The 18266-nt window shown below is 41.0% G+C and overlaps 1 protein-coding gene across 2 annotated transcripts in view; it reads right to left on the minus strand.

The window, feature by feature from the left end:
* Positions 1–18266, minus strand: part of LOC129829924 (diacylglycerol kinase alpha-like) — a 37840-nt gene that overhangs the window by 16455 nt on the left and 3119 nt on the right. Inside the window, exons 2-15 of one of the 2 annotated variants that reach the window (XM_055891942.1) lie at positions 14363–14449; positions 13953–14029; positions 10607–10739; positions 10326–10397; positions 10162–10211; positions 8349–8423; positions 8083–8199; positions 5481–5598; positions 5023–5111; positions 4731–4850; positions 1550–1648; positions 1192–1278; positions 875–948; positions 692–766 (exon numbers count right to left, since the gene is read on the minus strand). In XM_055891942.1, the coding sequence (XP_055747917.1) occupies positions 692–766; positions 875–948; positions 1192–1278; positions 1550–1648; positions 4731–4850; positions 5023–5111; positions 5481–5598; positions 8083–8199; positions 8349–8423; positions 10162–10211; positions 10326–10397; positions 10607–10739; positions 13953–14029; positions 14363–14438 (1262 nt within the window). In that variant the 5' untranslated portion in view covers positions 14439–14449. Of the gene's footprint in view, positions 1–691; positions 767–874; positions 949–1191; positions 1279–1549; positions 1649–4730; positions 4851–5022; positions 5112–5480; positions 5599–8082; positions 8200–8348; positions 8424–10161; positions 10212–10325; positions 10401–10606; positions 10740–13952; positions 14030–14362; positions 14450–18266 lie in introns of both variants that reach the window. The other variant, XM_055891941.1, reaches the window with a different exon arrangement.

The following is an 18266-nucleotide window of genomic DNA, read 5'->3' on the forward strand; positions in this document are numbered from 1 at the left end:
TGCGGCCGGAGTCCGCACCTTTTGGGGAGGGGGGGGGGGGGTACTGTCACGCCCTGACATTAGAGATCCTTATTATTCTCTATGTTTGGTTAGGTCAGGGTGTGACTCGGGTGGGAAAATCTATGTTTTCTATTTATTTGTGTTTTTGGCTGAGTATGGTTCCCAATCAGAGGCAGCGGTCTATCGTTGTCTCTGATTGGGGATCATATATAAGTTGTCATTTTCCTTTTTGGTTTTGTGGGATCTTGTTTTCTGTTTTTTTTTGCCTGACAGAACTGTTCACTTTCATTTTTTGACTTTCGTTATTTTGTTTGAGTGTTTTTGAATAAAAAAATCATGAACACTTTCCACGCTGCGTCTTGGTCCACTCTTCCTACCACAAACGAGAGCCGTAACACTTTGCAACCATTTGATTGGCTTTGATGTTCCAACTATCCCAATACCATTGCATATTCAAGCAGTAAATAAGAGAACTGGTAATGAATTTATATTAAATCCCAGATACACACACAATAACAAATCTCAGACTCCTCAAAATGTAAAATGTAATTTTCGAGATTTAAAGCTGCTAAATACACCCCAGTTGTCCAATTAGTGATGCAGGTAAAACAGAGTGTAGTTTATAATTGTATACTAATAGTGGTCTATACTTAGATACATCATATGCAGTTATCCATATGGGAAACCTTACCCTGGTCCAGGTCCACCATTGGATAGGTTATACACCTGCCGTGGATTCAGCAAATACTGAAATTTACGCAGAACTCTGAAATGAATAAAATAGGACTTAAAATTGTAAAATAGAAACATTGACATTGTTTATTATTCAACCATAAATGCCCATTTGTGTAGGAGTGTTCACTTGTAGCATCACCTTTCTCCCTGCTTGCCTCCACTTTTAGGGTTCACAAACACTAAAAGAGGATGAGTGTCTGGGACCGGATCAATCTGTTCAGAGATAAATAGTTCAAAGATTACAGCAGTTTCACAAATGGATACAATGATGTCTATATTGTCAGTATATTCAGATGACATATAGTCTGAATGGAATATGGCTGTGAGGCACTTCCTAGTGACAGTTCTCTAGACTCTAAACAAGGTAAAATAGACACTGTTGCTTATTTACTCACACCAATTACTATCCAGCAGTTCTGTAATAGGGAAAGGCCTAGACAGGGTACTAGTATGTACCTGAAGCACCTTTCCGTCAGGAGTGGTGTTGTGGTCACTGTCGCCGGCTGAGCTCGAGGAGCCGTTCTTCATGCTGTTTGGCTTCTCCTGATGGGGTCAAGAGAGAGATGAACAGTCAACTTAGCAAATCCAGAGATAATATAAAACAACAAGCAATAACCGTATAATAGTCAAATACAGATGTATTGTTTCTCAAACTAGACATTTTAGCTATCCTACTATTACCATTGCATGTGAGTGAATGTTGTTTTTAAGAGAATAAAAAAAGTTTTCACTAAGTTGAGGTTCCTTAAAATATATCCTTATGTGAGCTTTACAGTATTAGACACCTGTCATAGGGCAGTAGGTTATCCTGTACCTTCATAACAGGGTAGATGGCCCAAGGGGGGAGGATATGGTCTCTGAGAGTTCCACAGTTACAGTCGGAGGGCTCCTGGGAGGCACAGTCATCATGGCGCTGGAACACAGTAACAGCCAGTGATATATTATCAAATGATTCATTTATAAAGCTAATCACATTTAATTTATAAACAATTTTTATATCAAAGTAGTCACAAAGTACTGTATTGTTCACAGACATACAGTACCAGTAAAAAACGTTTGGACACACCTACTCATTCAAGGGTTTTTCTTTATGTCGACTATTTTCTACATTGTAGAATAATAATGAATAAAATCAAATTTTATTAGTCACATGCGTCGAATACAACAGTGAAATGCTTACTTACAAGCCCCTAACCGACAGTGCAGTTAAAAAAAATACGGATAAGAATAAGAGATAAAAGAAACAAGTAATTAAAGAGGAGCAGTAAAAAATAACAATATATACAGGGGGGTGCCGGTACAGAGTCAATGTGCGGAGGCACCGGTTAGTTTTTATTTATTTTTATTTATTTTATTTAACCTTTATTTAACCAGGTAGGCAAATTGAGAACACGTTCTCATTTACAATTGCGACCTGGCCAAGATAAAGCAAAGCAGTTCGACACATACAACAACACATAGTTACACATGGAGTAAAAACAAACATATAGTCAATAATACAGTGAAAAAAATAAAAAAAATAAGTCTATATACAATGTGAGCAAGTGAGGTGAGATAAGGGAGGTGAAGGCAAACAGATATATGTATAAATAAATAAAAATATAAAAAGGCCATGGAGGCGAAGTGAGTACAACACAGCAAGTAAAATAAAAACTAAAAAAAAACACTGGAATGGTTGGTTTGCATTGGAAGAAAGTGCAAAGTAGAGACAGAAATAATGGGGTGCAAAGGAGCAAAATAAATTAATAAATAAGTACAGTAGGTAAAGAGGTAGTTGTTTGGGCTAAATTGTAGATGGGTTATGTACAGTTGAAGTCGGAAGTTTACATACACCTTAGCCAAATACATTTAAACTCAGTTTTTCGTAATTCCTGACATTTAATCCCAGTAAAAATTCCCTGTCTTAGGTCAGTTGGGATCACCACTTTATTTTAAGAATGTAAAATGTCAGAATAATAGTAGAGAGAATGATTTATTGATTCATCACATTCCTAGTGGGTCAGAAGTTTACATACACTCAATTTGTTTTTGAAAGCATTGCCTTAAATTGTTTATCTTGGGTCAAACGTTTCGGGTAGACTTCCACAAGCTGTGGTGAATATTGTGAATTTTGGCCCATTCCTCCTGACAGAGCTGGTGTAACTGAGTCAGGTTTGTAGGCCTCCTTGCACACACACGCTTTTTCAGTTCTGCCCACAAATTTTCTATAGGATTGAGGTCAGGGCTTTGCGATGGCCACTAATACCTTGACTTTGTTGCCCTTAAGCCATTTTGCCACAACTTTAGAAGTATGCTTGGGGTCATTGTCCATTTGGAACCCCCTTTTGCGACCAAGCTTTAACTTCCTGACTGATGTCTTGAGATGTTGCTTCAATATATCCACATAATTTCCCTCCTGCAGCAAAGCACCCCCACAACATGATGCTGCCACCCCCGTGCTTCACGGTTGGTGTAGTGTTCTTCGGCTTGCAAGCCTCCCCCTTTTTCCTCCAAACATAACGATGGTCATTATGGCCAAACAGTTCTATTTTTGTTTCATCAAACCAGAGGACATTTATCCAAAAAATGCAGTTGCAAACCGTAGTCTGGCTTTTTTATGGCGGTTTTGAGCAGTGGCTTTTGCCTTGCTGAGCGGCCTGTCAGATTATGTCGATATAGGACTCGTTCTACTGTGTATATAGATACTTTTGTACCTGTTTCCTCCAGCATCTTCACAAGGTTCTTTGCTGTTGTTCTGGGATTGATTTGGACTTTTTGCACGAAAGTACGTTCATCTCTAGGAGACAGAACGGGTCTTCTTCCTGACAGCTGCACGGTCCCATGGTGTTTATACTTGTATACTATTGTTTGTACAGATGAACGTGGTACCTTCAGGCGTTTGGAAACATGCAAAGATCATTCGTTCACCTTCTCTGCGTCTCACAAAGACACAGCGGTTGGAACCAAAAATCTCCAATTTGGACTCATCAGACCAAAGGACAGATTTCCACAAGTCTAATGTCCATTGCTCGTGTTTCTTGGCCCAAGCAAGTCTCTTCTTCTTATTGGTGTCCTTTAGTAGTGGTTTCTTTGCAGCAATTCAACCATGAAGGCCTGATTCACGCAGTTTCCTCTGAACAGTTGATGTTAAGATGTGTCTGTTACTTGAACTCTGTGAAGAATTTATTTGGGCTGCAATTTCTGCGGCTGGTAACTCTAATGAACTTATCCTCTGCATCAGACGTAACTCTGGGTGTTCCTTTCTTGTGGTGGTCCTCATGAGAGCCAGTTTCATAATAGCGCCCGATTGTTTTTTTGCGACAGCATTTGAAGAAACTTTCAAAGTTTTTGAATTTTTCCAGATAGACTGACCTTCATGTCTTAAAATAATGATGGACGTTTCTCTTTGCTTCTTTGAGCTGTTCTTGCCATAATATGGACTTATGGTATTTTACAAAATAGGGCTATCTTGTGTATACCAACCCTACCTTTTCACAACACTTATTGGCTCAAATGCATTAAGGAAAGAAATTCCACAAATTAACTTTTAACAAGGCACACCTGTTAATTGAAATGCATTCCAGGTGACTCCCTCATGAAGCTGGTTGAGAGAATGCCAAGAGTGTGCAAAGCTGTCATCAAGGAAAAGGGTGGCTACTTTGAAGAATCTCTAATATAAAATATATTTAGATTTGTTTAACACTTTTTTGGTTACTACATGATTCCACATATCCAATGTTATTTTATAGTTTTGATGTCTTCACTATTATTCTACAATGTAGAAAACAGTAAAAATAAAGAGAACCCTTGAATGAGTAGGTGTGTCCAAACTTTTGACTGGTACTGTAGATCCAGATGTAGTTCCAGACATAGCTCTTGCAAGACCACTCCATGAACAGATTGAACAACAGATTGTAATATGTAAATATTCTGCGTGGAAGAAAAGACTGGCCTAATAACTTAAACGGGCCTAACTCTCCCCACCACAGGGCTACTCAGGAGCCCTCCCTCATCACCATGGAGTGGCACCAGACACAGTGTTTGCCCGTCAGCCCGTGATAACTCTTGATCTTCTTCTGACACTTGTCACACTTCCCAGAGTCACAGTTCCCACTGACCCAGTCATGGGTTGGAACCTGAGGCAGGAGACACAGGCAGAGTCAGATGCAAGACTGACATACATACACCGGGACAAGAGAATGGCTTAGAAATTCACATTACAACATACACTAAGAATGAAGAGGCATTGGGAATATTAATATAACTGCAAATGCCATTGTAAAATGTTGTTTGAAAAAAATCTCATACTCCCGTGTCTTTCTTAGACTTGACATAGGTCCTGGTACAGGGAGCTGGGTTTCTGTTGGCACAGCGTCCATGGACCGTGTATTTACAACCTTGAAAACAAAGACAAGTAAATAATGCGTTACGTGTCTCCATTGTGTTTTCAACTATTATTGTTATTCTCTCGTTTAATGAATCATGTTAATCAAGATTAGATATACAAGGCTGACAATTAAGTAAACAATAAACAACACCACTACAGTTTTTCCTATGGAAATATGTGGGGATGTCATAGGTCATTATGGTTATCTAATTGTACATGTTGACATCATCTGATTATGAGAATGAGATTCCACTAACTTGCTTATAATTGTAAATTCAGGATAGGTGTCTTCCTGGTAATTTTTTGTTGTTGCTTTGAGTGGATTGAGGAAGTTAAGTTGTATTTCCCTCTAGTGGTGAGACCAGACAATGACACTCACAGGTGCAGCAAAGCCCCTGTTTCCTCAGTCCTAGCAGCATGCTCTGACACACGTTGCAGTAGACAGGCTTGTTGTAATTTTTCATCCTCCATAGGTGCTGCCCATCCTTCTGAGTCATCTGGGGGTAGATGGTGGGGGAGAAAATACATATTATGGTATAATAAACAAAATATAAAAACGTTGTGTTTTTTTATCTTTTATGTCAAAAACTATTTTGACAATTTTTGCACACTCCTAAAACAAACACTGAATCTAAGGGTAAATGTCAGATCTCATATTTGGAAAACATTATGTAAGCAATGTAACATTGATACACATTTCATTCTAATATTGTCTCATGGTTGGAGATTGGGGCTCTTAGTGATGCTGTTAGCAACAAACATAAACCGCCTCCGAGATGACTCTCCTGGAATGACAGTTCAGTGTTGGCTTTTACAGTTGGCTTTTGAATGGCCTTTGCATGCCATGATCCCATCTATCAAAATATCAGAATTATGCTGAAAGGAGACTATGCTGTATAATTAAATGAGGAATGGAATGTACATTTCTTCCATATTTCCATGGAATCTCCTTGGGTAAATATAAGCCCTTTCTATGCAATTGTAACAGTTTAACTTTAGGGCGTCCCCTCGCGAACCAGGGACCCTCTGCACACATCAACAACAGTCACCCACGAAGCATCGTTACCCATCGCGCCACAAAGGCCGCGGCCCTTGCAGAGCAAGGGGAACCACTACTTCAAGGTTTCAGAGCAAGTGACGTAACCGATTGAAAGGCTATTAGCGCGCACCACCGCTAACTAGCTATCCATTTCATATGCGTTACACAATACTACATCAGCAACACCAATGTTTGTGGCACAAGATTATACAGTAACAAGGTCACAGATTGTCTATAATCTGGAAAGGGCATATACACAAATACACAGTATAAAAGTATTTTACAAATATTGGTTTAAATGACTCATGGTGCCTCAGCTCAGAGCCACTTTCAGTCAGTGTATGTGTATGAAGCATAGCCCCTAAAATCAGAACACAGCAATGTGAGAGTGCTGGATGAAGGCCTCCATGGTATTCTCAATGGTGGCCAGAAATAGCCTGAGGGGAAGTACCTGGCATTGTTGTAGGGGCACGAGAAAGACCAGTCTACAGTTCAGATCTTTGTAAGGCAGTCAGATAACAGACCCAAAAGTTAACTACATGTTTAATAAGTAAGCATAACCCCTGTACCAAGATATTTTCTCAGATGCTAGTATTTCCAGATCTCAGCACTTTGGAGACTAGAGTGACAGTGATCCCATGTGGCTCAGTTGATAGAGTATGGCACTTGCAATGTCAGGACTGTGGGTTTGATTCCCACGGGGGACCAGTACAAATTAAAACAGATCCACTCACTACTGTAAGTCGCTCTGGATAAGCACGTCTGCTAAATGACTCAAAAGCAAATGGCAACCCCACCTGGTTTCATTGTTCTAAAAATAATAACTTTCTCTTTATGCTGTAACAATGAATGTTGATGTTCTTCCTTTCCATTGCAGTTGCTACTAATTGATGCAGTGGATGAGAATAATAGATAGAGGAAGTGGGAAAAAGCCTATCTCACTCTCACTGGTGGTGCAGATATAGATGTGTATGTGAAACAGGTGACATTAGCACACCTGCAGCACTGAGTCAACAGAAGGGTGGTGCACAGAGGTAAGAGCAGAAGGAGAGCAACATACAGAGTGACAGAAAGAGAGAGAGCATGTACTGTATGTGTGTGAGGAAGACAAAAGGAGGAACTGCAGACACCTGCTGAGCATATTTCTAAAGGTACAGTAGTACATTATCATTACAAAGACGCATTAGGAAATGTACTGCATGATCAAAACATTAAGAACTCCCCCCTCAATATCTTTGGGGCATGGAGTCTACAAGGTGTCGAAAGCGTTCCACAGGGATGCTGGCCCATGTTGACCTTCATGGATGTCCTTGGGGTGGTGGACCAATCTTGATACACACATGAAACTGTTGAGCGTGAAACACCCAGCAGCATTGCAGTTCTTGACACAAACCGGTGCACCTGGTATCTACAACCATACCCCGTTCAAAGACACTTAAATGTTTTGTCTTGCCCATTAACCCTCTGAATGGTACACATACACAATCCATGTCTCAACTGTCTCGAGGCTTAAAACTCCTTCTTTAACTCATCTCCTCCCCTTCATCTACACTGATTGAAGTGGATTTAATAAGTGACATCAATAAAGGATCAGAGCTTTCACCTGGATTCACCTGGTCAGTCTATACCATAAAAAGAGCAGGTGTCCTTAATGTTTTGTACACTCAGCGTATAACACAAAGAGGATGCATCATGTGTACTCCTCCCGGCCTGCACAGGAAACCTTTGTTGACGCAATAAAAAGGGGAAGGAATGATGTATGGTCCCTTTTCCACCTTCAGCCCCAGTGACATTAGGGTCTTATTCATTTGGGCGAAATGTATCAAACCATTTTTTGCAACAGCAACCAGCATTTCTTATTGGAAATCCAAGTAGTCCCTCCCTGTTTCTTCCATTTTGTCCCTAATGAACACAACCCAGAAGGGGAACATGGTTCACCCACCTTCAGCCCAAGTAATACCAGCAGAGGGACGTTGTTCATTCCGCCTTCCACCCACTCATCCAGAGAGACCGTGTTACTGCTGTCTGCGTCGATGGCTGTCATCATGTCTTTCAGCACCTGAACAAACCAAAGTGCATTCTAGCTTAGCATCTAAATTAGTATTCTTGGGAGGTTTTGTTCAGCAGATATTTGCAGAAGGCTTCATTAAAATATGTATTTTCTCCTCTGATAATCAATAATTGTAAGGGACATTTGGCCACACTTACTGGTCTCAGCTCAGACACATCCCAGTCCAGGTAATCTGCAGCGTGCATCATCTGAGCAATGATCCGGTCCACCTCCTATAGGAAGAAGAGTATCAGTTATTCTTATGAGAAGACCTGATATACATTACCAGTCAAAAGATTGGACACAGCTACAGCTATTTTCTACATTGTAGAATAATAGTGAATACATCAAAACTATGAAATAGCACACATGGAATCATGTAGTAACCAAAAAAGTGTTAAACATATCAAAATATATTTTATATTTGAGATTCTTCAAAGTAGCCACCTTTTGCCTTGATGACAGCTTTGCACACCCTTGGCACTCTCAACCAGCTTCATGAGGTAGTCACCTGGAATGCATTTCAATTACCAGGTGTGCCTTGTTAAAAGTTAATTTGTGGAATTTCTTTCCTTCTTAATGCATTTGAGACAATCAGTTGTGTTGTGACAAGGTAGGGGTGGTATACAGAAGATGGTATTTTACCAAATAGGGCTAAGTCCATATTATGGCAAGAACAGCTCAAATAAGCAAAGAGAAACGACAGTCCATCATTACTTTAAGACATGAAGGTCAGTCAATCTGGAAAATTTCAAGAACTTTGAAAGTTTCTTCAAGTGCTCTCGCAAAAACCATCAAGCGCTATGATGAAACTGGCTCTCATGAGGACCGCCACAGGAAAGGAAGACCCAGAGTTACGTCTAATGCAGAGGATAAGTTCATTAGAGTTACCAGCCTCAGAAATTGCAGCCCAAATAAATTCTTCAGAGTTCAAGTAACAGACACATCTCAACATCAACTGTTCAGAGGAGACTGCGTGAATCAGGCCTTCATGGTCGAATTGCTGCAAAGAAACCACTACTAAAGGACACCAATAATAAGAAGAGACTTGCTTGGGCCAAGAAACACGAGCAATGGACATTAGACCATTGGAAATCTGTCCTTGAGGCCAAATTTGAGATTTTTCGTTCCAACCACTGTGTCTTTGTGAGACGCAGAGTAGGTGAACGGATGATTTCCACATGTATGGTTCCCACCGTGAAGCATGGAGGAGGAGGTGTGATGGTGTGTGGGTGCTTTGCTGGTGACACTGTCTGTGATTTATTTAGAATTCAAGGCACACTTAACCAGCATGGCTACCACAGCATTCTGCAGCGATATGCCATCCCATCTGGTTTGCGCTTAGTGGGACTATAATTTATTTTTCAACAAGACAATGACCCAACACACCTCCAGGCTGTGTAAGGGCTATTTGACCAAGAAGGTGAGTGATGGAGTGCTGCATCAGATGACCTGGCCTCTACAATCACCCAACCTCAACCCAATTGAGATGGTTTGGGATGAGTTGGACCACAAAGTGAAGGAAAAGCAGCCAACAAGTGCTCAGCATATATGGGAACTCCTTCAAGATTGTTGGAAAAGAGTTCCAGGTGAAGCTGGTTGAGAGAATGCCAAGCATGTGCAAAGCTGTCATTAAGGGAAAAGGTGGCTACTTTGAAGAATCTCAAATATATTTAGATTTTTTGTTACTACATGATTCCATATGTGTTATTTCATAGCTTTGATGTCGTCACTATTATTCTACAATGTAGAAAATAGTAAAAGTACATAAAAAACCCTTGAATGAGTAGGTATGTCAACTTTTGACTGTTACTGTAAAAATGAAAGGGTATAAGGTGATGTCTCCTGCAACAACAGCCAGTCATTACATTGTTATTATACTGAAATGGGTAATGGGGAAACTGGGATATTACCTAGGGGGGTGTAGTTTATTCTTTGTAGATCACAAAAAAATATAACAAATTGACTTACAGAGCTGTCAAGGACTCCATTGCCATCTCTGTCATACAGTTTGAAAGCAACTGAGGGAAAAATTTGCATATAAAAATCTTGAAAAGGCACTCAAACAAATATCTATAAAAATAGACTGCAACAAGAAGCTGCTACGCAGTGGAGAATATATGATAAAGACTCACACTCCAGCTTGTCTCTGGGCTGGCCATCCTCCAACAGAGAGAAGTAACACGAAACATCCTTCAGAAAGACCTCTTCTAAAGGAGAGGAGGAGGACAAGGAGGGGGAGGAGGATGGTGAAGTGGATACACACAGTATAGCTACATATTCAGGTTCAGTCTGTGGACTTAGATTTTTTTTTAAACACATAGCAATAGTGAAACTGATGACTAAACTATAGACAACAAAATAAGCCAACACATGGTATTCCAGAGGTATTCTACACATGGGCAAATAAACATACTGGCGTTGTCCTGCCCGTCCAGTACGGTTCCGCTCTGGAAGGATCGGAACAGGCGCTGGCAGAGATCCTTAGGGAAGTCCTCAACCTCCAAATAGGTCTTCAGGAAGAGACGGAAGCCTTCCTCATTGATACACTGGAACAGAAGATGGGATATCAATCAATCAGTAAATTGATGGGAGATGGATGGTTTCTAAAATAGTCATCAAAACAGTCTGATTCAGAGCAGAGTGATTTAGGTGAGAAGACTAATTCCTAGAGCAGGGATCATCAACTACATATTTTCTTGAGCGGATGGTCAGTGGCCCCGGAACATAATTACAAATACAGTGCATTCGGAAAGTATTCAGACCCCTTGACTTTTTCCACATTTTGTTACGTTACAGCCTTATTCTAAAACTGATTAAATAAATGTTTTCCATCAATCTACACATAATAGCCCACAATGACAAGGCAAAAACAGGTTTAGACATTTTTGCACATTTATTACAAATAAAAAACAGAAATACCTTATTTACATAAGTATTCAGACCCTTTGCTATGAGACTTGAAATGGAGCTCAGGTGCATCATGTTTCCATTGATCTTCCTTGAGATGTTTCTACAACTTGATTGTAGTCCACCTGTGGTAAATTCAGTTGATTGGACATTCATTTTATAAGGCAGACACCTGTCTATATAAGGTCCCACAGTTGACAGCGCATGTCAGACCAAAAACCAAGCCATGAGGTTGAAGGAATTGTCCGTAGAGCTCCGAGACAGGATTGTGTCGAGGCACAGATCTGGGGAAGGGTCCAAAAAAATTTGGCAGCATTGAAGGTCCCCAAGAACACAGTGGCCTCAATCATTCTTAAATGGAAGAAGTTTGGAACCACCAATACTCTCCCTAGAGCTGGCCGCCCGGCCAAACTGAACAATCGAGGGAGAAGGGCCTTGGTCAGGGAGGTGACCAAGAACCTGATGGTCACGCTTACATAGCTCCAGAGTCCCTCTTCCTCTGTGGAGATGGGAGAACCTTCCAGAAGGTTAACCATCTCTGCAGCATTCCAGTGGCCCAGCCAGAGCGCGGACCAGATCGAACATCTCTGGAGAGACCTGAAAATAGCTGTGCAGCGATGCTCCCCATCCAACCTGGCAGAGCTTGAGAGGGTCTGCAGAGAAGAATGGGATAAACTCCCCAAATACAGGCGTGCCAAGCTTGTAGCGTCATACTCAAGAAGAGTCAAGGCTGTAATCGCTGCCAAAGCTGCTTCAAAGTACTGTGTAAAGGGTCTGAATACGTATGTAAAAGTGATATTTTAAAAATATTTTTTATACATTTGTGAAAATGTCTACAAGCCGGTTTTTGCTTCGTCATTATGGGGTATTGTGTGTAGATTGATGATAATACATGTTCAAACATTTTTTTTGGTGAAAAAAGCTGTAACGTAACAAAATGTGGAAAAAGGGGTCTGAATACTTTCCAAAGGCACTGTAATTTGTAGACTGGTAATGCATCGAAAGATGCCCAAACAGATATAATATTTGACAAAAACAATAATTTAATTGCTTAAAAATTTGTACTTGATCACATATACAGTGCCTTCAGAAAGTATTCACACCCCTTGACTTTTTCAAAATGTTGCTGTGTTACAGCCTGAATTTAAAATGAATATAATTGAGATTGTGTCACTGGCCTACACACACACACACACACACACACACACACACACACACACAATACCCCATAATGTCAAAGTGTAATTATGTTTTTAGAAATGTTTACAAATTAATAAAAAACTGACCTGTCTTGAGTCAATAAGTATTCAACCCCTTTGTTATGGCAAGCCTAAATAAGTTCAGGAGTAAAAATGTGCTTAACAAGTCACATAATAAGTTGCATGGACTCACTCTGTGTGCAATAATAGTGTTTAACATGATTTTTGATTTACTACCTCCTCTCTGTACCCCACACGTACAATTTTCTGTAAGGTCCCTCCACCTTCCTGGTCTTTGTTGTTGAAGCCGTTTGAAAGTCACTGCTCGATTGAGGGACCTTACAGATAATGTGAGGGGTACAGATAAGGTAGTCATTGTAAAATCATGTTGAACACTTGTTGCACACTGAGTCCAGTCTACATGTGACTTGTTAATCTACATTTTACTCCTGAACTTATTCAGGTTTGCCATGAAAGGGGGTGAATAGTTATTGACTCAAGACATTTCAGATTTTTAAAAATGAATTTGTAAAAATGAATTGTTTTTCAACCACTGACATTATGGGGTATTATGTGTAGGCCGGTGACAAAAAAAGTTGGATCCATTCTTTAAATTAAGGCTGTAACAATGTGGAAAATTTGAGGGGTGTGAATACTTTCTGAAGGCACTGTATAAATATTTATAATGTGGTGACAAATAAAATATAGCCAAAGGCTGCCAGTTGGCAAACCCTGTTCTAGATTGTACAATAAGGGGTTTGGTGCATAACTTCCTGAAGTTGTTAGAATACAACAAGTTAGCAGATACCCATAAAGACCCCATTTCAATAATTTCTGCCACCTGATTTATTTATTTATTTTTCTGGAAAAATGAAGGGGGAGTAATTTGCTTCAGGGCTTTAAATCAGATTTCCCTCTGGAATACTGAACTACAAACCCATTTCTCGTTGCAGTTGTTTTTCCCTGGGTGATACTTTTATTACTGTGGCAGTTATGTAGTGTATGACACCACTATTCAGCCCAACCTCAATGTTAAGGAGACTGGTGTAGAGAAAACAAGGGGAATAGATAACCACACCAAAAATGTTCTGTGCCGTTTGTCAGATTTTCCACTTCCTTGATAATTACAGTACTTTGAGAGGGTGCGGCTTTGTCATTATCCTTGTTGCAAAATGTCTTTCTTTCTGAAAGCCATGGTTGCCCTTAAATTACTGCTAGTCTACCACTGTTTGTATTCCTCTTAGAAGACGGCAATTACCCTAATCCAACTGCCGATATTGGAAAAACTGTCCAGTTAAAATCCCCTAATGGCTTACTCTGCATGAGGCCAGCACATCACTCACAGACCATACAGAATTGGCACAACTGCAAAGGTAATTTCTTTTAGCAACTTCAGCTGCTTGTAAATTCATCAATCCCTGAAGACATGTCTCTCCTAATTGATTGGATTCATATAGTTCTCTCGTAGTGTTGTCACATTTAACACGATAAATGTTTTAGAGTGGATTTACTATTAGGAAACCAATTATTTGTTTTTGAGGGGGTATCACATGAGCAAACTGTAATATGTACCCCAAACATTTCTCAAGATGGACTGAAGCGGACATGAGTTGTGATGGGTTTAGCATCAACCTGGCCATTGTTTCCTCTCACCTCTCCATGTCTGTGCTGGGCCAGCCTGCCATCTGCATCAAATTCCCTCAGCACATCTTTAACCCTCAGCCTGCAGTCTGGGAGAAGAAACACACTACAAACATCACACTGTCGAAGTAATGATTCTCACAGAATGCATAATCACAAATCAAACTATAGATGGAAAACTGCATATATTCTACATAGCAACATTCATACATGGCCGGTGTACTACGGCATTGAAATTCCATTCTTTAAATGTTCCTTAACATTGATGTTAACAAAATGTCTAAATCCAGAGATCTACCAAGAAAGATAATGTGGGTGCAATGGTGTAACGTTTTGCAGATACTTAGAAATATACAGATATGACAGCGTGTGGGTGTAAATGGAAAGGGGTGTAAGGAAACTGCCTGCCTGTCTGTACTCACAGTCAATGTACTGCTGTAGCTGGATGAAGTCAACTGGGTTCAGCTCCTTCAACTCTGTGACTGTGGGGGTGGACATGCTGCCTGCTTCTGCACAAACCGCCGGAGGGCGAGAGGAGGAGGAACACAAGTTATCAGTCTTCTGTGTGAATGTGAAATGGAGGCGGCTCAGACATCAACCAGAATTGTAAGCTGAACAGTCCTAGGTAGTAACTCACGAGGCTTTGTTAGAAATAAAGTCACAAGACGCTTCAGATCATAACCCCATGCAAACCAGTTAGAAACAGCCTGTTTATACCCACAAGATTTACATCTGCAAATTGGCATGAACCACAGTTCAACGCCAGATCAGGCTTGCAAATACCCCTCAATGCCCTTTAGTCATCTCCAGTCATGATGTTAATAGGGTTGTGAGAAAATGTTTGTCAGAATCCCCTCTTCCCATTCCATAATTACAACAATGAGCAAAACGATGTAGCCTCGTAACAACTTCTATGCATAAACGGCTTCAAGCAACACTTCACACCTCTGACCACTGTACTTCAAAGCAAGCTCTAAATAAGCAGTATCAGGCCACAGACACACCAGAGACATTATACAACTCAAGAGTTTCTCCCCAAAGCTTTGTTCTTTGTGTTCTTTAAATGTCTGACCCAGTTTTCCAAATTATACAATTATTTTATTAACCATAATCTCCATTTAAAAATGGGTTACTGTTCCAGTCCCTAATACCACCACAGGAGTATAGGTCAACCAGAGTCAGTATATATCTACAGCAGTCAGAAGGCAACAGTCACTCATGGAGTAGTACTGAAACATAATTAAACTCCTAAACGCCCACTCCTTTACATGTGACGCGGAACCACTGTCTCTCTGTCCCAACTCAATTCTCCTCAAAAGGTTAGCAGCGTTGCCTAGCAATTTTGTTCAGGCAGCCAATCAGCTGAGGGAGTAGAGACTTGACAGGAAAGTGCCACTTGTTGAGCAGGTTATTGTTTTTTTGTCATGAATCTGGGAGGCAGCTCTGCATAGGTCACTAGCTAGCACAGCCACAAAGTCATAAAATCAGATTTGAAACCTAACCCTAAACACACTGCTAACCCTAATCTTAAATTAAATTAAGACCAAAAAGCACATTTGTTTTCATTACATTTTTACAATATAGACAATTTTGACTTTGCAGCTGGCCTATCTAAGGGGAAATCACTCAGTTCTGTCTCCAGGACAAAACTCATGACAAATGTCAACCTGCACTTGTTGATGGAAAAAGTGGAATATTGCAGGCAAGTGCCTTTAAATAAGAATCTTGATAACTACCAACTCCAATGACTAGTTTTATACTGCACATAATGCAACATTTTGGGATTCCTGTTAGAGCCTTAACCATACAGTTCAAATAAGTAATCAAATCAAATCTGCTCATTTCTGCTAACGTGAACATAAAAAAATACATCTCTAAGAGCATCATAAAGAAGTGCTTCTAAACATGTAAAATCTAGTTTTAGGCTACTTCTAGATGTGTTCCCTTGCCTGTAGCAATATGGCAGATGGCCATTCTTCATGCCCTTCAAAGCAACACGCTGACATATGCATGTCTCCATTCCCTCATGTCGGACAGACGGTATACCAGCCTTGTCTGCCATGATTTAAGACGGAGCAACCTGGGTAAAATCTGATTCTCGACTTCCTGATCAGATATGATATTTGCATGCAGGATTTTTACATGCAGACTGGAAATCACTACCAGACAGAACAATGTGTACTATATATAAAAAAGCATGTGAAGTCGAAAAAGGGCACCAAACTGGCCCCCCTCATGACCCCCCCCCCACCCACCCATATCCCCCATCCCAACCTCACACACACACACACACGTACGTCAGGATTATGCCGATTGTGATAAACCGGTTAGTATATTGGTAGAGCTGAAAGGGGGAGATCCAGGCAACGATCCATCCAGGCACATCAGAAACCTCAGCAGGTTCTTATCTGCCTGTGGAATGCCTCTGTGTTCTTAATACTCCCTTGTATACTGGGTGGCAGGTAGCCTAGCGGTTAGACCATTGGGCCAGAAACTGAAAGGAAGCTAGTTTGAATCCCAGAGCTGAGGTGGTGAAAAAAAATCTGCCGACGTGCCCTTGATCAAGACACTTAACCCTAATTGCTCCAGCTTCGCTGTTGATATTGGCAGACCCTGGCCGTGACCATGTGTGACCCCACTCTCCGAGGGTGTCTCGGGGAGTTGGGATTTGCAAAAAAAACATTTCCAATTCACACATGGTTATGATACACACTTGTGCATGTGTTAAATAGGACAAATATAAGCACCCACCTAAATTACATCAGGTAGGTTAGCAGACAGAAGAAAGGACATGCTTGGTTGCTATAGAAAGTGTTTCCCTACATCAGCTATGCTCCATCAGAGCATTGCCACGAGTGACTAACGGGAAGGAGGGCAGGGGGAGCCCTCAGCCAAGCCAGCCAGCCGCTATGAGTGTTCCCCCGGCGCTACCACCATCTCTCCTCCCACGCCACTGTGACTCATCCTGTGAACGGGGGAATACTCCCTCTAAATCAGGGGTGTTAAACATACGGGGTCTAATTAGGCCCACAGGTGGTTTAAGGAAAAAGAATGGCTAAAGGGACAAAATGACTAAAACCAAATAAATTGTAGAAATGATAATGGACCTACAAACATACTGTGTCCAGCTGGGTAATAATCACTCTAATGAAGGCTAGACAGGGAGCATTGAACATTCCAAAATCTATGGTTAGAGGACTATTTTTTTGCACATTTTGGCGGCGAGGAAATGTAACCAATTTTCAGTGCGGCCCTCCAGACCTCATTGAAGATCGAATGCGCCCCCTGGGGCTAAATTAGTTTGATATCCTTGCTCTAAAATGGACCCTTTGCTCAGAAGGTCACTTCTCAGGGTTCATCCAAAATAAAACAAAGCCTATGACATGAGTTTTGCGACATCTTTTTTTTTTTATTGAGTGTTGACCACAGAGCTGGAGTGCAACTCCTTGATAACAGTTTGGATCACTGGAAGTTCACCCATTACTTGGTTAATGACATTTGAGACGTAAACAACAAATGCCAGATGTCAGGCAGGGTTTGTCTGAGTGGAAATACTTTGGCTCCTATGCATGAATCACACATTTCTGGCAAATGTGGGCGAGGCACAGCTTGTTGCCTTTAAAAACAATGAGTGTATGACGACAGAAAAATACACTGCTCAAAAAAATAAAGGGAACACTAAAACACATCCTAGATCTGAATGAATGAAATATTCTTATTAAATACTTTTTTCTTTACATAGTTGAATGTGCTGACAACAAACTCACACAAAAATTATCAATGGAAATCGAATTTATCAACCCATGGAGGTCTGGATTTGGAGTCACACTCAAAATTAAAGTGGAAAACCACACTACAGGCTGATCCAACTTTGATGTAATGTCCTTAAAACAAGTCAAAATGAGGCTCAGTAGTGTGTGTGGCCTCCACGTGCCTGTATGACCTCCCTACAACGCCTGGGCATGCTCCTGATGAGGTGGCGGATGGTCTCCTGAGGGATCTCCTCCCAGACCTGGACTAAAGCATCCGCCAACTCCTGGACAGTCTGTGGTGCAACGTGGCGTTGGTGGATGGAGCGAGACATGATGTCCCAGATGTGCTCAATTGGATTCAGGTCTGGGGAACGGGCGGGCCAGTCCATAGCATCAATGCCTTCCTCTTGCAGGAACTGCTGACACACTCCAGCCTCATGAGGTCTAGCATTGTCTTGCATTAGGAGGAACCCAGGGCCAACCGCACCAGCATATGGTCTCACAAGGGGTCTGAGGATCTCATCTCGGTAACTAATGGCAGTCAGGCTACCTCTGGCGAGCACATGGAGGGCTG

Source organism: Salvelinus fontinalis, chromosome 31 (genome assembly GCF_029448725.1).
Source record: "Salvelinus fontinalis isolate EN_2023a chromosome 31, ASM2944872v1, whole genome shotgun sequence".
NCBI classification, from domain to species: Eukaryota; Metazoa; Chordata; class Actinopteri; order Salmoniformes; family Salmonidae; genus Salvelinus; species Salvelinus fontinalis.